The sequence below is a fragment of the Parasteatoda tepidariorum genome, chromosome 10, assembly GCF_043381705.1.
Source record: "Parasteatoda tepidariorum isolate YZ-2023 chromosome 10, CAS_Ptep_4.0, whole genome shotgun sequence".
NCBI lineage: Eukaryota > Metazoa > Arthropoda > Arachnida > Araneae > Theridiidae > Parasteatoda > Parasteatoda tepidariorum.
Window position 1 is genome coordinate 72,229,102 of NC_092213.1, and position 23,643 is coordinate 72,252,744.

At 30.6% G+C, this 23,643-nt stretch overlaps 1 protein-coding gene across 3 annotated transcripts in view; it reads left to right on the forward strand.

Moving 5' to 3' along the window:
* Window positions 1-16,511, forward strand: part of LOC107451546 (transmembrane protein 163a) — a 30,771-nt gene extending 14,260 nt beyond the window's left edge. For all 3 annotated transcript variants that reach the window (XM_016067680.3, XM_016067682.3, XM_016067681.4), the window contains exons 2-8: window positions 3,163-3,294; window positions 4,848-4,891; window positions 6,713-6,804; window positions 8,340-8,436; window positions 11,434-11,545; window positions 14,032-14,173; window positions 16,041-16,511. In XM_016067680.3, the coding sequence (XP_015923166.1) occupies window positions 3,163-3,294; window positions 4,848-4,891; window positions 6,713-6,804; window positions 8,340-8,436; window positions 11,434-11,545; window positions 14,032-14,173; window positions 16,041-16,104 (683 nt within the window). In that variant the 3' untranslated portion in view covers window positions 16,105-16,511. The remainder of the gene's footprint in view (window positions 1-3,162; window positions 3,295-4,847; window positions 4,892-6,712; window positions 6,805-8,339; window positions 8,437-11,433; window positions 11,546-14,031; window positions 14,174-16,040) is intronic.
* Window positions 16,512-23,643: the final 7,132 nt, after the last annotated feature.

Below are 23,643 nucleotides of genomic sequence, written 5' to 3' on the forward strand. Positions count from 1 at the left end.
ATAGTTTATATATTGTCTTAGCTGCCTGTTTTTCATCTGTGGAAAGTTACGCCTCTAATACTTATCTTGAAAATATTGAGAAATTATGTTACCATAATTTTTATATAAAATTATTAATTATATAAATATTTTGTAAGTTTGATTCTGATGTTGATGACTTTATCAGAGTAATTAAAATTAATCTTAGCAAGGCTAGGATAGCATATGCACATGAAATGAAATGTAATGGAAGGAGCTGTCGTATCGAAGGAAAAGGGATTCGAGAAAATTTTCTCATCTCTATAATCGTCACATAAACTTAAGCTTCAGAGCTATTTAAAACAAATTAAGTTAAGTTACTTGTCAAATAGTGCTTGGTCCCTGAGCCAAACATGGCTTTTGCTCAATCATCATTCCCGTAAGAGTTAGTGGGAGTGTGCAGGAAAGGGTATTTATTTTCTTTTTGGTTAGTTTTTAAGGCTGAGTAATGATTTGAACTTATAATTTTTAAATCTGATGTCATTTCACTTAAAAAAGTTTAACAATCTGTCTGATGTATTGATCTTTTAGATTCTGCTATAATAAAATTTCTTTTAACTTTGTTTTGCAGTATTAAGTTTCAGAGCTTTGGCAAATAGCTTCCGGTTTAAATTATCGATGTGTTTGTCAAATATTTTAGTTTTAAGATCTTTATCGAGGTCTTGTGTTTCGTATGAACTATTTATCATTTTTTATTTTTCTGAGAACTTAATTTCGGAAAGTGATTAATCTCATTAATTGCGTTGGTGAAATGTTGCACCATGTTACAAAATGTTTTTTTTTTTTTTTTTTTTTTTTTTTTTTTACTGTCCATGTTAACAAAATTTTATTAACCCGCTGTATTATATATCTTTGCATAACATGGTCTATTCATGAGTTTTTATCAAACCATTAAGGCCTACCTCTATTAAAATTTGCAGTTTTTGTTTTTCTGGTTTCACATTTTTACGATTACGTTTACTTAGTTCTGATTTGTATTGTTAATTTCTTAAAAATTTAATATTAAGCTTTTTATGCGACACGTTTTTTTTAAAGAAACTATTTTCACAAAATAATTATACTATCTCCTGTACTAGGCTGATGCTTTGCTCTTACTGCACTATAGCCACAGTTGGCACATTTTGACTTTTATTTGATGGAAACTATCGAATTTAAAGTCGTGAGTGTTTTTTAAGAATATAAACTGATGAGATATTGAACTGAAATATTTTTGTACACACTTTTTGATTATAAATACCTGTTAGATATCAATTTTAGTGAACAATGACTGAAGAATCTTGAAATCTTTATATAAATTATAATTTTTTGGCGACACTTTAGCGCCGATTAGTTAATAGTATGTATATAAATATTGAAACATCGCTATAAATATCGCATTTTGGCAAGGAAAAATTAAAAAAAAAAAATTGCTTTATATTTTTTCTCTGGCATAATAGCATGAGAATTAAAGATTTGGCATGATTTTAACACTTGAGGAATTTATTCGGACAATTTTTTTATAAATCTAAATTTTAAGAAAACGGTCATGACCATTTTGATACAAGAATCTAAATTTTGTGTGTGCCAGCCATACAAATGTTTTTATTGCAGGCACTATGCACCAATTGGATTATAGTATGGTTATAATTGGCTGAGCAAATCAAAGTTTTGGCATACTATAGTTTTTAAAAAAATATCGCTTTAGAAATTTTTTATACAAATTATTTATAAGCTTAAATTTGCAGGAGGCATTCACGAACTTTTGAAGACTTAAAAAGTATTTACTTTTGATATTAAAATCGCTATATTGTGATAACCATACAGATACAAAATACTTTATTTTTCGAGCTTCATAATGAAGATTGAAGAGTTATGGAGACTTGAATCAGATTTTTTTATGCACTCTATAAATTCCCCATATGCTAAAATGTTTTGTTAAAAAAATTAAATTTTTTGTATATTGAATTTCGATTAAATACAATTTTGGATTAATGAAACAAATGTTTTTTTTTTAAAGTCTTGACTGAGCTATTTTTTGGGACTAGGTTAATATATAGGGTGTCCGGCGAGGTTTGATTTAAATATTAAAAATTTCGAAAACAAAGGACGTTAGATGAACAAAACAAATGTCTTATTTATTATGACAGTTGTAAAAAAATTTTTACTGAAATTTTGTAACAAAACTTGCCAACAGATGGCACTAGCAGTAATCTGTTACACAGCGATCAGTTCTAGCGTTGAAACATGAAATGAGGTTTAACCGGATTACCAGGTTTAACCTTTTCCCATTCCTAGTATTTTAATATTCTGTTGGAACTAATGCATACACTAAGTAATTTAAACCACTTAGTGTAATATTTTTATGTAATTTCTGAAATTCATTAAAAGTGGTTACTAAATTCTGAGATACATACACTTTTAGTTCTAAGAGTGGTAAGTTTCAATGTCTACTCTGATGGTTTGTTTCGTGTCATGGACAGAAAATAATTTTAAATGTGATCAAAGGTCCTATATACAACATCTGCAATTTGAAGGCAATTTTCTTCATTTAAGTCAGCCCTCGGATTATCACTTATTTGCTGCATTTGCGCCAGTATAGCGGGACAGTTGAAAAGATGTATGGGGGTTAGTTCTATGCCGTTAGCACTGATGTGATGTTAGAGTGAAGTACAAAAGGTTGAACGCTGTATTCAATTGAACAACGTATTACTGAAACCGGAACATCAAAGGTTTGATTAGTTTAACGGCATATATATTTTTTTATAGATTATGGTGCCATCTACTGTCATTCTTTGTAACTGAATTAAAAAATGTGTATAAATTTTACTATTCATAATAAACATACCTTCTTCGTTTTTGAAATTTTTAATTTTGAGATCAATCTACTGGACACGCTGTAACTTCAATCGCAGAGTCCCCCCCCTCCCGTATAGGTAAAAACTTTGTGTATACATATTATTTTTATTAAGGCCACACTGTAGCAGCAGTCGCTGGTAGATAAAGAGTTGAAACATTTATTTATTAAGAAGTTAATAGATTTTCATAAAAAAAAAATCAGAATTTTAGATATCATGTATTTTTTCTTCTTAAAGATAGCATGTTGCATGGCGATTGAGTGTTTCATACAATTCATACGTATTTAAATGTCTGATGTTGTCATTGCAGATGGGGTGTCGGTGACTTTGAAGGAAATGTCCATGCAGATGGAAAATGAAGACGAGCGACATCGATTGTACGCTCTTCTCACCTGCATCGTAACAGTCATTTTCGATGTCTTCCTCGGGACTGCAGCATTTGGTGAGTATCTTGTGAAAGATTTAAAAAGGGTGTTTCGTAATTACCGCTCTTAACTCTTCCAGAACCGTGAACACATATACGTGATCACGCGATTTTCCCTTTACGGCTTATGCTGTCATATGAAACGAGCTTTTCTAACTCCACCAACCCAATATTACACTGACGTGACCTAAATTCCACATTCTTATGTGGCTTAACTACCACTACGATTATTAAACATTAATTTATTAATATATATGCTAATTTGATCTTACCTATTAGACTGGATTAATAAAAAGTAGCATCGACTAATGATCTTTCTCTTAATCTTATATTACGTGTAGTATTGGAATGTATACTTTTAGAGCTTGTGGACCTGAGGAAGCTCTTTTTTCTCGTATCACCGGTCCAGAAGAAGTTAACACACATTTATTTAGAATCCTTGTCAACATTGCAGCGGCATGGTAGAAAAATGTGTAACATTTGTTTAAATTATGCAAACAAAAGGGAATCTTTAGTACCGTTATTAAAGTGCCATTGTTAATATTTTCGAGAAATACAATTATGACTGACGAAATATTGATTCGTACAATTGTTCTCAAAGCTCAAAAACACGAGAGCTACGTAAATTCAGAAAATTTAAAGCGTTGCAAAAAAAAGTTATTTGCAATACCGCATTGCTTTAAGTAAAAATGATTATTAAATAGTAAAATTATAAGCACTTTTTTGCCAGAATTTGATTTAAAAAAAAGCGCCTGTAATTTTTTTTTTAAAAAAGAAGACTGGAGCACAGTCAGGTAAAGTTATTAGTAGCACTAACAAAATGAATTGCTTATTATTAAATTAGTTAATCAGAATTAAAATAATTATATTATAACAAGTAAATTATAATAATTAAATTTAAATTAATTTTTAAGTATTGTTTGATCGTTAAGAGGTGGATTCTGTCTCCATTTATAAAAAAGTATTAACTAATATTTAAAAATACTGAGCTGAAAAGCACACGAAATCGTAAATAGCGCAAAGCTACTCTTTCGTATGTTCAGGGAATATGTTATAAGACAATTTTTATTTTTTTGATTGGAAATTAATAGAATTTATGGTAATTAACCAGCACTCATAATGTTCATGAGATTACAAATTTTTAACTTATTATTGAAATGTTAAGTATTTAGATTTTCTAGAATTAACTACTTAAAATAATTGCACAATTCAATAAACATATATTAGTTACATATTACGGCGTTGTACTTATTATTTTTCTCTACATCAACCCAATTAGGAGTTCGTAAAGCAAATCGATTGAACTCAAACTTCCTCAAAAATAAAAGCAATAAAAGCATCTTGATATGCTATCCTATCAAACTTCTATTCATTCGATTTGTCTAAATTTTCGTAAGAATAGTTTCTGTTCTACATGCACTTTATATTTAATGGTTTGAAACAAAAACCGATAAATCTAAATTGGTTTTTGTCCAGAGTTTGTTAGGGTGAAAATATTAAAAATTGTTTTTATCTTGTAAAATAAAAATACTATTTAGTGCTATTGTAAAAATTTGCTTTTCTTGTTTCAGTATGCGCTGCCATTACAGACAGCTCAGCAGGATATGCATTTGCAGTAAGTATACTTAAAATTTATTGTATTTTCTTTCCTTGTGAAATAAAAAATTGAAGAGAAACTAAAATTTTAGAAAATTTTAATTTTCTGCGAGTCCGTTTCTCTAATAATAACCCGATCTCGCTATTATTTTCTACATGGGTTTATGCAAAACGAGAGTAATTTGTTGTTGAAAAAAGTGGAATAAGAAAAATGTATGAAAAGTTATTCAGATATGGCACAACTCAGTGGGCCTTGGCCTTTTTTTAAGGAATATTTTTCCATGTTTTGTTCCCAGATCTTGCCTGTTCAATACCCTGATTGTTTTAATATCTCCGTTATTGGAAACCAGCTTTAGAAGTTTTGGATGTTTTTTAGCTCTGCAACCAATTGGTTTGTGTTCGAATAAAAACATTTATTACGTTAGACAAGTTGCATCATTGTACCATTCGATGCAATGATTCAACATTTAAACTTTTATTTCAATTTGGCTCTAAATACTATATGCATATATCTGAGGAATTTTACTCCTAGTTTCCAATCCCAAATCAGTTAAAAGAATTCCGGTTGAGCATTTTCCAGTGCTTGGAAGAGATATTCACATAGATGTAGCTATACAAACTAGATAAATGATTGCTTTTCTAAGATTTGTTAATGATTGCTTATCTGTCAAGAATTTTCCAATTGAACTATTACAAGTGCTTGCGAATTCATTGGGCTGAATGACTTTACCAACCTATTTCTTAGTCAATGCGCAATCTTTGACTTTGTCCACTACTGCATGAGTTGATGTAAAAGTATATAAAGCTGCCACACTATCTTGCTCGGTATTATCAGTGAAATACGATAACATAATTGGCTACAAAAACACTAATTCGTTCTACTTTTTGACATGAACTAGGTACATTTTGGCATAAATGTGATAATTTTATGGCAGGATTACTATTAAATTTTTAATCTTTCTTTTGAATGGGGTGTTATTTTCGTTATTTATCACACCAGTTAAGATAGCATTGAGCTAGTCAAAGGAAGATATCAAGTCTTTATAAATCAGGCGAGCATGGGGGCCACATATCTGTTCTTGAAGTATTTCCAGATGCTAGTATCACTAACTCAGAGTAATGCAAAGCGAAACAAAGGGCCGTACAGAGAAATCTCCTGTCTCTGGTTATTATGCAATTTTTTTATCCTTATGAAGTGTCCCAACTCCATTAAAAATTTGTTGCTGTTTGCCGGGTTATTTAACATAATGAATTCAATACTGATAACAATTATCTAGAAATACAAGTCGTAACTGAAAACATCAGGGAAAAATACTTCGTAAAAACGTGAGTAAAAATGGTATGTATGACTTGAGGTTTAATTGAATAGCATGTTTTTGTTTTCTTAAGTGTGATTTGTTTTTAACGGTTGTGGTTGTTCGAAATTATTAATTTGGCTGGAGTTTGGTTAAAAAATGACAATTTGAGCGAAATTCCAACAGGTCTACATGAAGATAAAGAACACATATCCTAAGCTCGCAGAGAGGCTGTCTAATACGATCATATTGGAATCTACTTTTGAAGATTTCTCTACTGGTCACCAGGTGGCAGTGTCTCTCGGTAAACTATAATGCAAAAACAACTGGTACGTAAATATTTTCAGAATTTCTTTTATTAGACAAAAACTGTAGGGAGTTCGGTGATTGGGAATGAAAAGCTTATGCTAGGCTGTGTGAAGGTTAGGTAACAAAAAAAGGTACTGTAAAAATGAGGTACTGACATAAGCAATTTTATATTTATACATTTTATTTATGATTTTGTTAAATTCTTTTAACTAATTTTTTTATTGTTTTCTTATTAGTTGGACTGTATACTAGATATCATTGCTGCTTCATTTGTCATCTGGCGATTTTACGGGTCAGCCTCAACGTATTCAGATGCAAAAGAAAAAATGTAAGTGATCAATAAATGAAAACTATGTTTTAGTAGTCATTATGTATTAGCAGTATCTTATTTTTAACACTCTGCGCGTTAATACTTGCTTTAAACTTTGCTGCATCTTATTTTCCTGCAAAAAATATTTTTCTGCATCTTATTTTCCTGCAAAAAATATTTTTCTGCATCTTATTTTCCTGCATCATAAAAACGGTTTTCCTCATATAATTAAAATTAAAGTAGCGCGTGGTAAGAGATATTTCAGTTTAACTCTGCCTGTGTCTCAACGCTTGGAGGAAAAATTTCATAAGGAATGAAAACTTAGATCGATTCAAGCAGGATTTTTTGTTAAAAAATGTATGGTTATTAAATTTGTTTTATAAATATGTTTTTCATGGATAAACGGTTTTTTAGTTTTCATTTTAAACAGCATTTTTGTTTCAACACGTTAAAGTATGACCCATTTTCGTCTGTTTCCAAATTTTCATAATTTAATTTTGAGGCATTTATGTTTCAAGCATAACATGGCTAACTTCAACTTTTGACTACCGAACTTTGCCTTGCAGTGTAATCATTTTAAATAAAAAGTTAAAAATTGCCATATTAAAATATAAATCTTTCGTCGAAATAACAAAGATTGATAGACTCAGTAAACCACTCTTATAACGCTATGTTTCAAAAATGAGCAACTTTTCACGACGGTCGTAACATTATATCAATTAGTAAGGATTTAATGCATTATGTGGTCTAAAAGATACAAATAAGTAATTAAATAATAATTTTCATACATAAACTAAAGCAATTAGCCTTTTTATGAATTTAAGATGATAAATACTCAAATTTTTTTTTAAAAATTATGTTTAATTTTTCATCAGGTGGTTTAGAACAAATCTTTACTTTGTTTCTTGAATTCTTAAAAATTGGATATAATGTTGTAAAACGATTTGATTTTGTGCACCTTAACCAATCGTTTTAAGACCTGCGATTCCTTGTGTATAATGCATTTTAAAAAAAATTAAAAAAAATAGCAGATAGTAATTTTCGCACTTAGATTATTTGCGTTCAAAAGCGTTTTATTTTTTAAAAGTTAAAACAATGTGCAATTTAATTTGAAAAAAAATTAGATTTTGAATTATTAAAAACAAACAGAAAATAATTAGAGCTTGAGGCGATGTAGTGATGTCAGTATTTTTCCAATAGTGACAGTCAGTAGTTCTTTATGCTTCCTGGATAGGTGTTTAACGAGCAAAATACCATTACTGATAGGGTTACTGAGACGGCTTTGGCCTGTATTAAGCTGTAGTGCATTTAAAGAATAGCAAAGTACACGATTCATGGTGATTTCTACCAAAAACATTCTCTTGTAAAATTTGAAAATGTGGCTTATGTTGACCGAAGCCATTTAGTTTTACTTTTATGTATAATGTAAACACTGAAGCTTCTATAAAAAAGCAAAAATTGAAAGAACAAAATTATTTGTTTTCTTCACGATATTTTTTTATTTTATTTTTAAATATGTTGTGGCTTCTAATTTTTTTTAAATTTTGTTTCAGAGCCTGTGTTTGTTTAGGAGTTTTATTTTGTTTAGCATCAGTGGGCATTGTTACAAAGTCTGTATATGATTTAGCTTCTCATCATGTACCTGCACAGGTAAATTTTTTAGTGTCAAATAATGTAGATAAATAATTACTCATTACATTCTGACTTCATTAACATTAAAAATACAAACACTTAACAATACATGCCATAACCGGACTAAAGGCCTTTTATTGTTAAGTGTTGTATGTTAAGTGTTAAATATCGGGTTCAGGTATTAAAAACCAGCTATTCTGTTTAGAAATTTTTTTTATAACTTAAGACTTTAGCTTTAAATTTGAAAAGTCCCGCATTGGACTGATCGTAAAGACATGACGTAAAGACATTAAGTAAAGCATTAACTCAAGCATCACTGGCTGCGGTCAGTAAGCGGGTGTTTGACCACTTTGATCAGTCTACGAAGGACCGAGGGTGTGTAGTATCGGTCCTCGTTAAACTGTTCTACCGTAAAGTGCTAAACTTCACGCGCAGGTAGTTAGCCTACCAAAGCTGAGAAACATCCCCTCGGCTGAGTATCAAAATTTCGATGGCTTGTCTTCAGGTCATCCTCAGGGATGTTTCCCAGACCGTCGCCAATAGCTCATTGTGCTGCTTTAGTACGACGTAAATAAAATACCTTCCTATTTTTTTAAAAAAAAAAAGAACGTTACAATTTTTACTTACGAATCTGTAATCTTCATAGCTAAAGAAGATATCCTTCAATATGCTCATTAATTTTTGCGTACCACATTTTTAAGTTCATCCAAAGAGAATTTCATGTAAATTATGAATTTTAAGATAAATTTTTTTTTAATTTCCTGTTAGTCTTAAAACTTTTTGAATTGGGACCAACTATTCGCCCTCTTATCTTGAAGCTCTAAATTTTAAAACAGTCTAAAAAAGTTTAAGTTGAGAAAATACGTTTTTTTGTGTCTGATTTCATAACTTAAAAATGTTGTATGTTATTCCTTTAAGTAATTAAAATTTCAAGAAAACAAGACCTTTTTTTTATAGGAAAAGTTTTTAAGATTTAACTCTGCACACTTACATATTATGAAAAAAATACTTAGACATTTCTATTTTGAAGTAATTTGATTTAAATGGTAAAAGGCACTTTTATTTTGGTAAAAATGCATGAACTGAAGTTTTTTTAATGCCTCTCTTTGAAATTAACTGCAACAGCCGAAATAATGGTCTAACCCATTAAGAGGACGCTAAAGCGTGGGAGGAGGACGCTTCTTGGCAAGCTCTGTTTTACCTACATTAGTAATTTAAAATTAAAAGTATAGAAAAAGTGAGATTAAGTAATCCCAAAAGATGAAGTTTTAAAAGCTGAAATATGTTCAAGATATCAAAATGCCAAACCAATTATGGCAAAATGATTAAGGTTTACGCAGTGCGAGAGAAATTCTGCCATAATACGTTTGTATTTTGATATTTGGAAGAAAAAAAAATTCCGCAAATAAAACTTAATAGATTTTAAAATTGTAGAAACTAGTTTTCTTTCTATGCTTTATTAAATTACCAGTGAAAGTGAAACAAAATTTTTCAGAAAAAAAATTCTCCCGTCTTATAGCGTTTTTTTATGGACCAAAGTTGCTATCAAAAAGACAAAAAATGGCAACTCAGTTATGTTATTCCTTAAACCCATCTTGAATTAACACAAAATATTAATGTTCATAATTGATATTGGAGGACAAAGTTGCCAGATGTTGATAACCGTTTACCCCCAGATGGCATTGTAAAATCCCCTAAAAATTTTTAAAAAACCCCAAAATTTTTAACTTAATGTATTAAAAAATTAATAGTATTAAAAAATTAATAGAATTAAAAAATAGTACAAAAGTTAAATAATGTATAGAAAACGTTGCTTTAATACTTTTTAATATTTTATTATCAACAAATTAACCTTTTTTACATTTCAATCGTTATCTTTAATTTCTACTAAAATATTTAAGATATTTTTTTTCTATACTTTTTGACTTGGAAATTTTTTCATAAATATTTTATCGTCAACGATGTAGTCTTTTTTAATATTTTAATTCTAACATTATGCTTAAATTTTTGATAAAATATCCAACATATTTTCGTCAATACTTTCTGATTTGTATATCTTTTCGTTGTTAAACATTTTTAACATAGAAGAAGTAGATACAAAATTCTTTACCCTTAAACCTTTAAACTGCTTTTGGTGTTCGCAATCTTTCTTGTACTTTTGTACGTACTTCTTTTTTTCTTTATCCTTTGGCATTACATACACATTAACCATACCATAAACCATACATTAAAAATTTTAAATAACTTGAATTCAAATTCTCCAAACGTACTGATTGATCGAGCCAAGTAATAACCTACTACATTCAACAAAGGGGTAAAGGTCTAAAATTATATCTTAATCTTTTTGTTTTGGTTTATCTTATTGATTTTCATATTACCATCTCACACATTCAGTTTGACATTAGAAGGTAACCAAAATGAAACTAGTAAAATTCACAAATAACCGTAAAAGAAACCCCTAAAAACCGATTCCCCTAAAATACCCACTGAAGATAAAAAATCCCCCTAAATTTGGGGGGAAAACCCCTAATCTGGCAACACTGTTGGAGGAAATATAGTTGATCATTTCTTTAACATCTTATTTAATTTGAAATTAGTAATTTTTAATAGTTTTACTTTAACGTTCTATTAAACATTAATAAATATCTAAATTAAATGCTTCGTCACACTTTTTATACATATGCATATACAGTGCGAAAAATAATAAAGATCACCCTGAATAACGTTTGATCTAAAGATAGGATCTTCACGTACTAGGACACAATGAGTCAAAAGTAGTATAGTAAAGTTTGCGCACTATACATTACAACTGGATGTTGAATTCAGGTTGTGTTATTTAGATTTTATTTATTAATAAAACGCAACAGTTGTCCAAAATGAGTTAATAATGTGTTTTTAATAAAAATTTTACAACAAATAAGATTTCAAAATAAAAGGTTGAATTTTTTCTAATTTTTATAACTTAATTTCAATGAAATTTCCATTTTCTGATAGCAATGTTATTTTTTTCCCTAGTTGTTCTATGTGTTTGTATTGGCAGCTGTTGGAGGGATTATGAATTCAGTTTTAGGATGCGTGAAATACATGCTGGGCAAGAAAATGAAGAGCCAGTCTCTTGTTTTAGAAGGTAATGGTCACTTTTATTTTATTTTTTGTTACTTGCAGACCGAAAAACTCTATTTTTGGAAGAAAATAAAAACTTTATTTTTTATATTAAAAAAACCTAACATTTCAGTATTAGCGATTTCTGCAGAATTATTTATGCCTTGCAGTCAAAATAAAACTCCAATTATATTTTACAGACAAAACAAAATTTAACTAAATTGATTGTCTTTGCTACATTCTTGCTACATTCTTTTTGTGTTCATGAAAATTTAAGTATTCCTTGAAAAACTACATTAGTCGCGGGAAATGAAAAATTTCTTAGGGTTTCCTTACGTTATACTTTTTAGGACATCGTTTCAGAGGCAAAATTATTTCAGTTGGAGCTCTTAATTCTTACCCAATTATTTCTGCAGTTTTAAACTTCATTTGCTTGCATTATTTATTTAGTTTACCCCATGTTTAATTTATTATTATTTTTCGTAGATTTTTGTTTTTAATTCTGTTACAAATTAAAAAATAATGATCCACAGAAATTTTTTTATTTTACCGTTACAAATTTTTTCTTTTCACTTAATGAAGTTTAAATTTAATTTATGGTGAGTCGGTAGGGCATACACTAATAATGCTGAAACTTACTTTTTTCGATGTACCTTTTCTCAACATCTGGACAAGATACTGCTTAAGTTTTTTTTCCACGCAATATTTATATGCATATTTACACTGTGATAACTGTTAATACATATCTTTGGCAGAAAATTTTATAAAAATTAGGAGTTTAGAACTTTTAAAAATTTCATCCAAAAAAAATAGTGCGTGGAGTCCCTGCGCGCGGAAGAAGTTAAACTTCGCAACCTGCGACGTAAATTGCAGAAGAATCAGCAGTCGTAGAAGGATTACTAGTTCTATTCAACGACTCTTTTTCCTGCTCCGCTCGCTTCCGTGCTCTGTAATCACGGTAATATTGTGCATTTTTCCCTCGTGGACCTCTTGAACCAGTGGAAGTGCTTGTGGTTAACTCATCGTCTTGCCCTGAAAAATTTATTTGTATTAATAATGTATGCGTCATAGTGTAATTTCAGAAGAGAAAACCTAACAATCAATTGATATTCACAAGAGACGTACCTTGACATGACCTCAAATCCGTGGCATTGTCCGTGGGATTGTTTTCACTCATTTTTTACAATTGTTATCCACTAAGTTTGAAAATAAAAAATACTACCCTATTAAATTATGTGTGTATCAAACCAAACTAAAAAAATATATACTGAAAAACAAAACTTTTATGACTTTTATTATTGTTATGCTAGTGAGAACCAAAACAATATAGAAATGAATGAGGGAAAACTGGATCCTACCACGTGATTTCCCGACCAATAAAAATGTAGCGTTAAACGTTTAACGCAACCTTGTTGGAAGTCGCATAAGAAGTATAACTTCAAAAATCTTTAACTCAAAGTATTCCTGTTAACGCTGAAACATTATCACAGCTTACAACTGATATACTTTCCACTCAAATATCCCCAAAAACTTTCAAAGTGATAAGTAGTTTCTTTGAAAGGGTACATCAAAAAGCTCAGTTTTAGTATTAATCATATGCCCTACAGACTTAAATACTTCCTTGTAGTAGAATAGCTGTAATATTAGACAGTCTTGTATTTTAAAACTCACGAACCAACAAAGTATAACATTTGGATACAACTATTTTAACACTTTCTGGTGATAAATTTTATTTCTCCATGATGCAAATAGATAATTTCTGCGTGGCTACATTAAAATTGTATTGGTACAGATTTACTTTTTTTTGTACTCAATAAAATTATATACTAATTCTTTATAGTACAAAAAAAACTTACTCATTAACTTATGAATTCAGTTTTTTATAATTTTTAATGCACTTTTCATCGATTCTATTTGAGTGACCCTCCATTTTGTTTTTTGGAAAGTAAAATAAAATTTTGGTAAAACACAATTTTTAATTTCTCACTTGATTTTAGGATGACTTTTAATATAAAATAAGTTATACATCACGCATCTTAAAAAAAACTTATTTTAATATTATGTACTTTAAATTACAATGTTTGAAATTTAAACAATTTTTTTTATATAATTTTCTATTAAATTTACAATGTTTGTCATTAATTTACCTGTAGGATGAACGTAAAAAAAATCTAATATTTTATAGTGATAGTTCGAAGCTTTCTTTAGAAGTAAACAAATAATCTTCAATCTATATGATTATGAACAAATAATGGATTTTAAAATGTACTATCTACTGAGTTTTCTACAGAATAAATATATGTAACTAAGCAAACTCCAAGTGCTTAAAATTTTTGAAAAATAAGTTTTTTTTATGAACAGTTTTGAATTAATGCATGTTTCACAAAGTATAAAAAGTATCACAGAAAATATGTATATGAAATATTATAAATGATACAAGACGTTATGTGTAAAACCTTTGGCTTAATTTTATGACAGAAATTCATTCTAGAAATTTCTATATTTTTCCAGCAATTAACACATCACTGAGCGCCGTGTTGGCAATGATGTTGGCAGTGAGTGATATTTTGTACTTCTATCATCCGTCTGCCTGGACCTTGGATCCAATAACTAGTCTAGTGGTAGCAGCTATTCTCTTTGGTGGAGGCATCAAGTAAGTTCACAAATGAAATCTATAGTTAAAAGTTTTAACTGAGCAGTTATTTTGGAAAGTGAATTTGAAACTAAGTCTTATTTAAAATTTTAATAATCATTATTGCATTTAATTTTTTCGTATTACGCATGATTATTCAACCACGACAAATTCGCCCGGTGGCAGGTAAGCTTAGCAGAAGACTTCCTAGTTGGAGAAATAAATCGCGCTAAACATGAGCGGATATTTATTTTTCGGAAATTCCAAACTTAATGCAATTTAGATTTTTTAGTTCTTCAATATAGAAAGCTCTTTAGACTAGTTAAATTTTTATTCATTTATTTTTTACCATATGCAAATAAGAAGTCTAAGAGCCATGGTTGCTCAGGGGACAGAGGGTTCGCCTTCCAGTGAGGTACCCAAACCTTGAAACCCTCGAGAAGTTTTCGTGGATTTCTTCGCCATCTAAAGTAAATGCAGCGATAGTTCGATCAAATAGCCCTCCACGAAGGCAAGTTGGTCCCAAAGCTTAATCAAAAAGTTGCCTTGTCTTCTGGGTTTTATTCAAAATTCTAGGTTACGGAGTTGAGCATTGATAGTCTTAAACGTCGCAATGGATTGGTTGTTAATGTCGATTTTAAAATTAAAAAATAAGGAGTCTGTATTGATTTTCCTCCGTTTATCTTTCGCTTCGACTTTACCTTTCCCCCTGAATTATTGGAATAAACTACTGCTACGCTCAACTCTCACTTTTCGCACGCCAACTCGTGATTGGATACCTATGCCGAATATGATTTACTTTTACCAATATATTTAAATTCATTCAGACACTAACGTTTAGAAGCCTCGGGCTCACCACACTTTCCAATCATAATTAGTTCATAAATTAAGTTTAGATTTCAAAAGTATTTATTCTCTCAGAAACGGTTGGTCCAGTTCACTCTAATATATTTAAGGGGTGAACTGAGCACCCCTAAATTTATGCTTTTAATACGCTGTAATCTCTAAATCAATTTTCGTCCCGCAGTGGACTGATCGTTAAGACACGGTTACCAGCAGGAAGTCAAACTTCACTGGCTGCCGTCAGTTTGCGGTTGGGTGACCACTTGGATCAGTCTGCGTAGGTACCGAGGGTGTGCGGTATTGGTCCTCGTTAAACTGTTCTACCGTAAAGTGCTCGACTTCGCGTGCAGGTCGCCGGGCTACCGAAGCGGGGAAGCCATCCTCTCTGCTGAGGATCAAAATTGTGATGGCATGTCTTCGGATCATCCTCAGGGATGTTTCCCAGACAGTCGCCAATAGCCCATTGTGCAGCTCTAGTGCGACGTAAATGAACAAACAAAAACAAACTATATCAATTTTCCACATGCTGCACTTCTCTTGTAATTTTTTGTAGCTTTATGATCCCAAGAAATAGTGTTAATTTTAAAACATTTTATGTTCCATTCAAACGGTACAGCATTACGAACGCTATTTTTCTGACGTTATCTAGACCAGAGGTTGTCAAACTCGTGAACCTTGACCATACCGTTTTTAAATCATACTGTGAGCTACTAACCAAGAGAACAAATATCATTTGTTTAAAAACATTTATTTGGTTTATGGCCTATAAGCTTAGTTTTCAAGTAAATATGAAATAAATTTAACGCGATATACCGAAATTATCCCAGAGAGCTACTGATAGCTCGATCTGCTAGCTACTGATACAGATAGCTACTGATAGATCAAGGGTTTGACGATCACTGATATTTTGTAAGAGCGCCATGACCAAATATTCTTGCTATTGTTTAATTCTTTGGAAGAGAGATTGACACGTTGAATTGTTTAATGTCTATGAATTTTTTCTATGTTGTGGTTATTGTTACAATTTGAATTTTTTTTATTACAGAGTGCTATGTCAACGAAAAAAGTCACCAGAGGCTACGCCCCTCTTGGTGGGGGTTGCAGTGTGAGCGGCACGCCCCCCATCTTTTTTTGAATGCTCACAATAACTCAGAGTTTGTCCGTTGCAGTTTTCTGCATCAGGCATTTCTGCAATGCGTTGCAAAATTTCTCATTCAATGCGGAACGTAAGCTGCGCATTTGTTGGTCAACTTTGCTGCAGGCCGGTCGAAGACGGACCAATTAGAAGACATCTGGCCCCGGATTAGCAGGACAACGACTTGTGGTTCGAAGTCCGGTTTTACCAGTTCCCTGTTCCTGTAGTTTTTTAGCATGTTTATTATTCTCAAATTTTTAGCAGTTAAACCTCGTTTAGATTGAGATTTTAGCTTGATATACGTGCTATGTAAATTTTAATTCTCTGTTCACTTCTGTACATAAATTTTTATTGTTGATAAATAAATATATTTTGGTGCCATGCAGATATTTTATTTCTGAGAGAGCTTGTTATTGATTTCCAAATGAAGATTTTCTCAAAGATCATGCGATATATTTTGTGCTTTAAAAAATAAAGCAAAAAAAACCTAAATAAGTACAAATAAAAGAACAAAAATTAGCGGTATGTAAATTAGGCTGTACAGACAAAAACTTTCCTCAGTGACTTAAGCACCGAAGCAATTAATATTTAAGAGAACGCTGTACCGCTGAAGAAAATTATTGTCGCAATATTTCTTTCTTCATTACTAATTTAAAATTTGAAGTGTAGAAAAAGTGAGTTCACACAAGCCTTGAGTAATTCATGAAGTTGCAAATACTGAAAATAAAATTTTAAAATATACAAATGAAAATAAATTATGAGGTGATAACTTAGGATAATGCAACGGGGAAGTTCTCTTCGAATAATTTCCGATCGTAAGAGCGTTTTGAACCAGTTAGAAAATTTTCGCAGCGATACTCACCCAATCTTATGCTTCATTAATCATTTATTAATCGCTCTTCACAAGAAAGGATCTGATATTTCATTTTGCTGGATACCGAGTCACGTCGGTATCCCAGGGAATGAGTTGGCTGATTCTGCAGCACGATCTGCAACTACTGAAATAACAATATCTGTACCATTCTCAGACATCAAACTACATTTTCGACAGCTCATCTCGCCCTTTGGCAACAGCATTGGGACCTTCAAACTCGAAATAAACTTCATAACATCAAACCATATATAGAACCCTTACCTGTATTACGTTTACGTAATGCAGATGTAAAGCTTAATCGTCTCAGAATCGGCCACACTCAACTCACGCATCTTAATCTGTTTGGAGAATCTCCTCCCAAATGAGACTCTTGCAATACTTTACTTACGGTTCATCACATTTTAACCATATGTCCTTGTTTTAACCAACATCGTCTTACCTTTTTCAATAGCACGATTTTATGTATGAAGGATTTGTTAGATGATATTCATCATCCTAACATTTTCGCATTTCGGCGAGCTATTGGTATTATATTTTGTATATAACTGTTTTATCTGATTTTATTCACTCTTATTTCCTACCCATGAATGGTTTTACCTTTTCTGTGTATTTTATAGAATTACGCTTTTTATTGATTCTTATGAACTTTTAAAAACACTTGTCTTGAGATAAACAATTTTATTAGTTTCATTTATTTTATGACAATGAAACTATTGTGTGCAATTTACCATTAGATCTAACTCAACAAATTGTTTGGCGCAGTATATCCTCCTTTGGATCTTGTGCCATAAAACTTCTACATCCAATCCTCTTCTAATAATTTTTTTGCATTTTAATACTTTGGAATTATTTTTTTCAGTATTTGAAACTTTATGGCTTACTTTAGGTTTGCCAGAATTCATTTTTTCTGCACTTTAAATTAGTAATGAAGAAGAAAGAATTTTCCTCGAAAAATTTTTTTTCCTTGGTTTGGCGTCCTCTTAAGACACTGAAAGAAGTTTTTGCTTATTAAATTGAAACTCTACTATTTCTTTTGCTGTATCTTTTAATTGTCCTTTATTCACATTGTTTTTTGCTTTATAAAGATTTATTGTTTGATAAGGAGAGATATATTAAGAAAGAAAGATAAACCTAACTTTAAGCGGTTACAAATTATTATTTTTTTTTGTGAAAATCTGAAATTCTCCCCCAAAATTGTTTTGAACAAAAAAAAATAGTGATCGTATTTTTAAGTCTGCAAAGAATATATAACTTTAAATATGCAGATTAAATTAGGTGAGAGATAAAGCAATGGTGGCAAAATTTCTTCTATTGACAAATCTTCTGAGGTCTTTCTGACAAATTTCCTTTCATACGCTTTTAGCGAAATTGGTGGGTAAATATTTCACAGTATTGAGGAAGGAGAAAAGAAGCTGGAATATCAAATGAATTTAAAAAAATTGTTTTGATTTTCCATTTCAGGCAAGTCTGAATTCTTGCTTCATCTGTTCCTATTTTAGAACTTTTCACTTTCTTGGCAGGTCATAAAAAATTTAATAGTTCAAATAATCCATTCCCACCTCGGATAGGTCCCGAAGCTTTTACAAGAAAGTATGAATAATTCCCTGTAAGAAGGGGTTTCTGATGCTCTTCCTTTCACCAGTTTTTCAGCCTAAATTTAAAAAAAAAATTTAATTTCTTCCCCCTTTAAATGCCTTGAACAAAAAATGCAATTAAGTATACAATAAGAATTTAACCCGATAAGTAGCTCGGGTAAACCCATGAGGTAAAACCGGCACTACCTCTTCTTGATGTATGTCTATGCTGAGTTTGACAAATTCTCTGCCATATTTTTAAAAAAAAAATGTTAAGCACTATAGGTCCTTGTACAAAATTTTGTAAAAAGCCTTAGGCCCAGTGATAAATGTCCATCTCTTTCTCTTCATCCCTTGAGTGCGGTCTTGAAATCATAAATAAATTAAATGCATAATTTTGTTGTCTATAGTTATATCTGCAACTTTTCAACTAAATCTGATATTTTTTAGGTTTTACATAGAATTTGATTAGATATAATTTTATATAAATTGATTTTATATATAAATTTCCCATATACTTAACATGTGTATCCGGTTTTACCCCACTAATGATGTAAAGCTGGTTGGTTTGACTTTTTCTAGAAAAAAAAAATCTATAAAAAAATGTTGTACTTCTATGACGCTTCAAGAATTATATATTGTATTCAACTAAACAATGAATATCTTAGTTGTATCAGACAGTTTCTAGGTCGAACAGATTGGTTCCAACAAGCCTTCTAATCTTAGTTGCCTAGAATTACCCCACATTCCTCAATATTTTTTATCAATAACTATATCTCTTCAAATTATTCATTTTTTTGTTGTATTTTTTGCAAAAGGATGCAGCTTTTTAGGGGACATGCATCATTTCAATGTTTTGACATTTAAAAAAAAAATTGTTCTTGAAGCATAATTTTTTTTTATCTGTGAAAAATATATGCAATAAAATAAGTTGAATTATCGTTCCCACCGAAATACAAACTTAAAACTCTGTAGCGGCAAGGTCCACTGAATATAGTAACCAGTACTGTCAAATTTTACCCATTTACTATTATTAAATACAACTTTTACTAGCTATTATTCATTCAGAAGTAGTGTAAAATGTACCTTTATCATAGCTGCCAACATTTGCACATTTTGAGGAATGTTATTTTTTGAGTGGGATGGGGAATGTTTTTCTTGAAAATAGTAAAATAGCATTTGAATTGATAAGAAGTTATTTTAATTTCGCCAATATGTGAAATCTCTCCGAATCAAATTTTAAAAGGATATGTATTTGTATATTTATATAAGTACTCATAACAAAAATTAATAAATTAGAGAGATGAAGTCCATATTATGTTAAAAATATAAACGCATTTTTGTATTTTTTCGCTCCATCCTAAGTGGTAATTTGAAAATATTCACCAACAATTTCGAAATATTTGATATTTAGTTGAGGGTAATTTTTTATATCGTGCTTGTTTCCAGATATAAATATTTATCTTTAACGCGCCTGCTTTTTCTTTTACTGCAATAAATATGTAACGAAATTAACTTGAAAGACATATACATAAAAAAGAAGTCAGTCAAATAAATATTCATTTCGATTAGGAGATGGCAATTATGTGGCGGGATCATGCTAGGAAAATGGCTGAAGTAAAATATACCTTCAGATATAATCATTTTCCTCAAGAAAATTCAATCAGTAAATGGGAAAAGAATTATAGGCTTTGAAGGTTAAACAGTATGCAGATGTTTGTATGGGAGTAAATAGTAATCATTAAAAGAAGGGAAGAATAAATGGTTAAATTAGACTAAAGGAACATAAGTATTTCTTTCAGAATTTATAAAACGTTTACTTTTGCGATATAAAACTTGTACTGTACATTGTGCCCAAGAAATGATCGATGATTTGATGCAACAGAAGAAGATATAACTATATGATTTGCTACCTTTTGCTTAGGAGATTAGTTATTTATTCCTACCTAACTTCAATTCTAATTACAAAATCATCTACAGATGGCGCCACTAGCTAAAATGCTCGCTACTTTTGACGGCGATCTCACTACTTTTTGAAGAACTTGCTGCCATCGGAAGACGAAATAAATGTTCAGACAAATATCTCATGAATTCGCAAATATCAAATGATTTGACACGAAGTACTCGTATAAAACGTTGTTTTATAGTTTTTCCTGTCATCATTGCCATTTATCTTTGAGCACTGTAATGTATTAAAAATGTCCGGCAAAAATTATCTTGTTTTCTATGCAGGACGCAGTAAACCATAATTTCTTAATTCCTACATTTTTTAAAATTTACTTTTTCAACACATTTACTTGGATGTATTATAAAAAATAGTAATCGTGTAGTAATTATTGAAATTAAATTCGAAACATTTGTCTCCGATTACTTTAGTTTAGTTCTTTGGAAAGGGTAAAATAATATTATCAGAATCAAACTGAAGCCATGACGGATATTTTTTTTTCTGTGTGTGTCTGTTCCTGAGGGTTTACGAAAAATTTGACTCCTTGAAAACTAATCCTTTTCATAAGCATAAGTTACGTTTCTTATCCTATTTCAAAATGTATCAATATTCGTGAAAAAATTTAAATGATTATAAAGTTTTATTCATAAGAAGACAAAGAATCAATTTCAAAGAAGGAAAAATACAAAGCTTTATATACTAAATATGCATGTATATTACTGAACATGGAAGATATACAGAATTAAATATTCTGTTGCAAAGTTCTCCATGAGGTGTAGAATTTTACAACGAAACGTTACTTTTCTGCAATAGGCAGATGCTACCATAATCTCTTTTATTGCTTAAATTGTCTAAAGTTATACCACTTTTCAATTAATTGTCTAAAGTTATATTATAGTTTTTACCACTTTTTCCGTCCCAAAGAAGTTGAAGGGCTCACATAACCCCAAACTTGAACAGTTCTCTAAGTTTACTGAAAAAAAAAGATGAAAAATGAAAAGTTATGGTATAGTTGAAGATGGTTATGGGTAAATATTTTTATTATTCATCGGGAATATTTTTTAACAGGAACTAGAATATTTAGAGAATAAGTTAAAAACTCTAGGGGATGAAAATCGAAAAATTCTGTATGATTTGTTTTTAATTTAAGGAAGAAAATTTTCACTAAAACTTCCTTTCTTGCTTCACGTTACTCCAAATTTAATAGTTATAATTATACCCTAACTAAAATTTAATGCCATACAATTTTCAAAAAGCGATAACTATAAGTTTCCAATGAAGCATTTCCAAAGAAGGGTGAATAATTGAGGAAAAGGGATATTATATTATGTTTGAACATTACATAAAACTAGTAGGAATGTAGTCAGGATTTCATATTGTTTTCTAAAGTTCTCGCTCATGAAACAATAAAAAATGTAAGTTTTTCTCAGTGCATTGGAGAAATTTGAGAAGAATGTGAAAAAACAATCGGTGAATAATATCTAAATTATGATTGATGCTTAAGTTACCGTGGGATTTATGTATTTTCTTAATTTTGAAATTCAGGCAAAATGATTACATAAGTTTCACGAGTAAAAAATCTTCACTTGTCGACTTCACTTTCAACACTTGTCGCTCAGAAGGCACTGTAAAAATTTTGAAGCTTAAAAATTAAATTCCTCCATGCTCATATTGCTCAGTCAAAATCAAAATGTGGTTTTTTAGTTTTTCTTCTGCTGAATGATTTTTGTAACAAAAAATAAATCATTGTTTTAATAAATAAACCAAAATTTTCTTTCGTTTTTTTTTAAACAAAAAAAAAGCAATTTGTAAAAGATATAATATAAAAAATTTTTGTCTCTAATGTCACATGCCAATACCACCAACCCTGCTTGGTAAAATCAAGCAAATTTAAGGCAGACAGTGCGTTTCTTGTTTTTTAGTGGCGCCATTTGTGGCCAAAAGTACGGCTCCTGCCATACATACGTCACAGCCCGCTTATGGGGCAAACCCATTCATACATCCATTCATTCATCCACAGTTCGTAATTTTGATCTGAACCAGAGAATGGTCAATCTCTAATTCAGTACCACAGAGGAACATGGCACAACCCCACACCAACCAGGTTATTCCAGCCAATATAATATAAATAAATAATCTAAAAGAAATGGCGTTAAATATTTAGAGACAGTTATAGACAATGTTGAAATGGTATAATTGATAAATAAAGGATATACTAAATTTGACTGACTGTTTTCGAAACTTCATAACAACAAAACGGTTAACGGTAACAAGCAATTCTTTCAGCAAAATGCGAGAAGGCATAAATTTTCCCACAGAATTTATGATTTTAGTTTTAAAAATTCAATTTATCAAATTTATAAATTTAAACTTATTAAAAAATTCGAAATCTTTCATATTAATAGAAACCATATTCAAAACTTCTTGAAATGTCTGCCATCAGCCGTAAGCGAAACAACCCAGAATAGTGACACACAATTGCTTGAACCCCACTAACACTTGATCAATATTCAAACACACTATCTTAAATATTCATGTAGCTTAAAGACAATCTTGTACATGTTTTAAAACGCAATGAAAAGTACAGTTAAAGGGATTTACAACACCATCTGTTAAAAAGAGAAAAAAAATAGTGCGTGGAGTCCCTCCGCGCGTAAGAAGTGAAGCTTCGTAATGTGGAAATGAAAATAGGAAGGGGTAGAAATTGATTTTTAGTGTAATCATATTGTTTCTTTAAGACAAACTTAATTAACAATGCTTACAATTCACAATTGATAGCATCTTTTAATTATCATTTTCGAGTGGAGAAATATCCAAATCTATAACATTTGCAATGGGATTATGATAACTAAAGTAAGATACGAAATGTTTGAGTTCTATTTTTTCAATATTTCTTGCAAAAATTTTATCAATGGTAGTTATCCCTTTGGTTGTTGGATCATTCCTACCATTTATCATTTCCAATCCAAATTTGTCTTTAAGGAAGGTTAATAATGTTTCAGCTTCAGGTAACGAGAAATTCACATTAAAATCTCCTGCAAGGATCACAGGCCGCTCACAATAATCAATTTCTTCACCAGTAACGTCTGCCAGAGCTTGTGAACCTGCAGTGGATAGTGG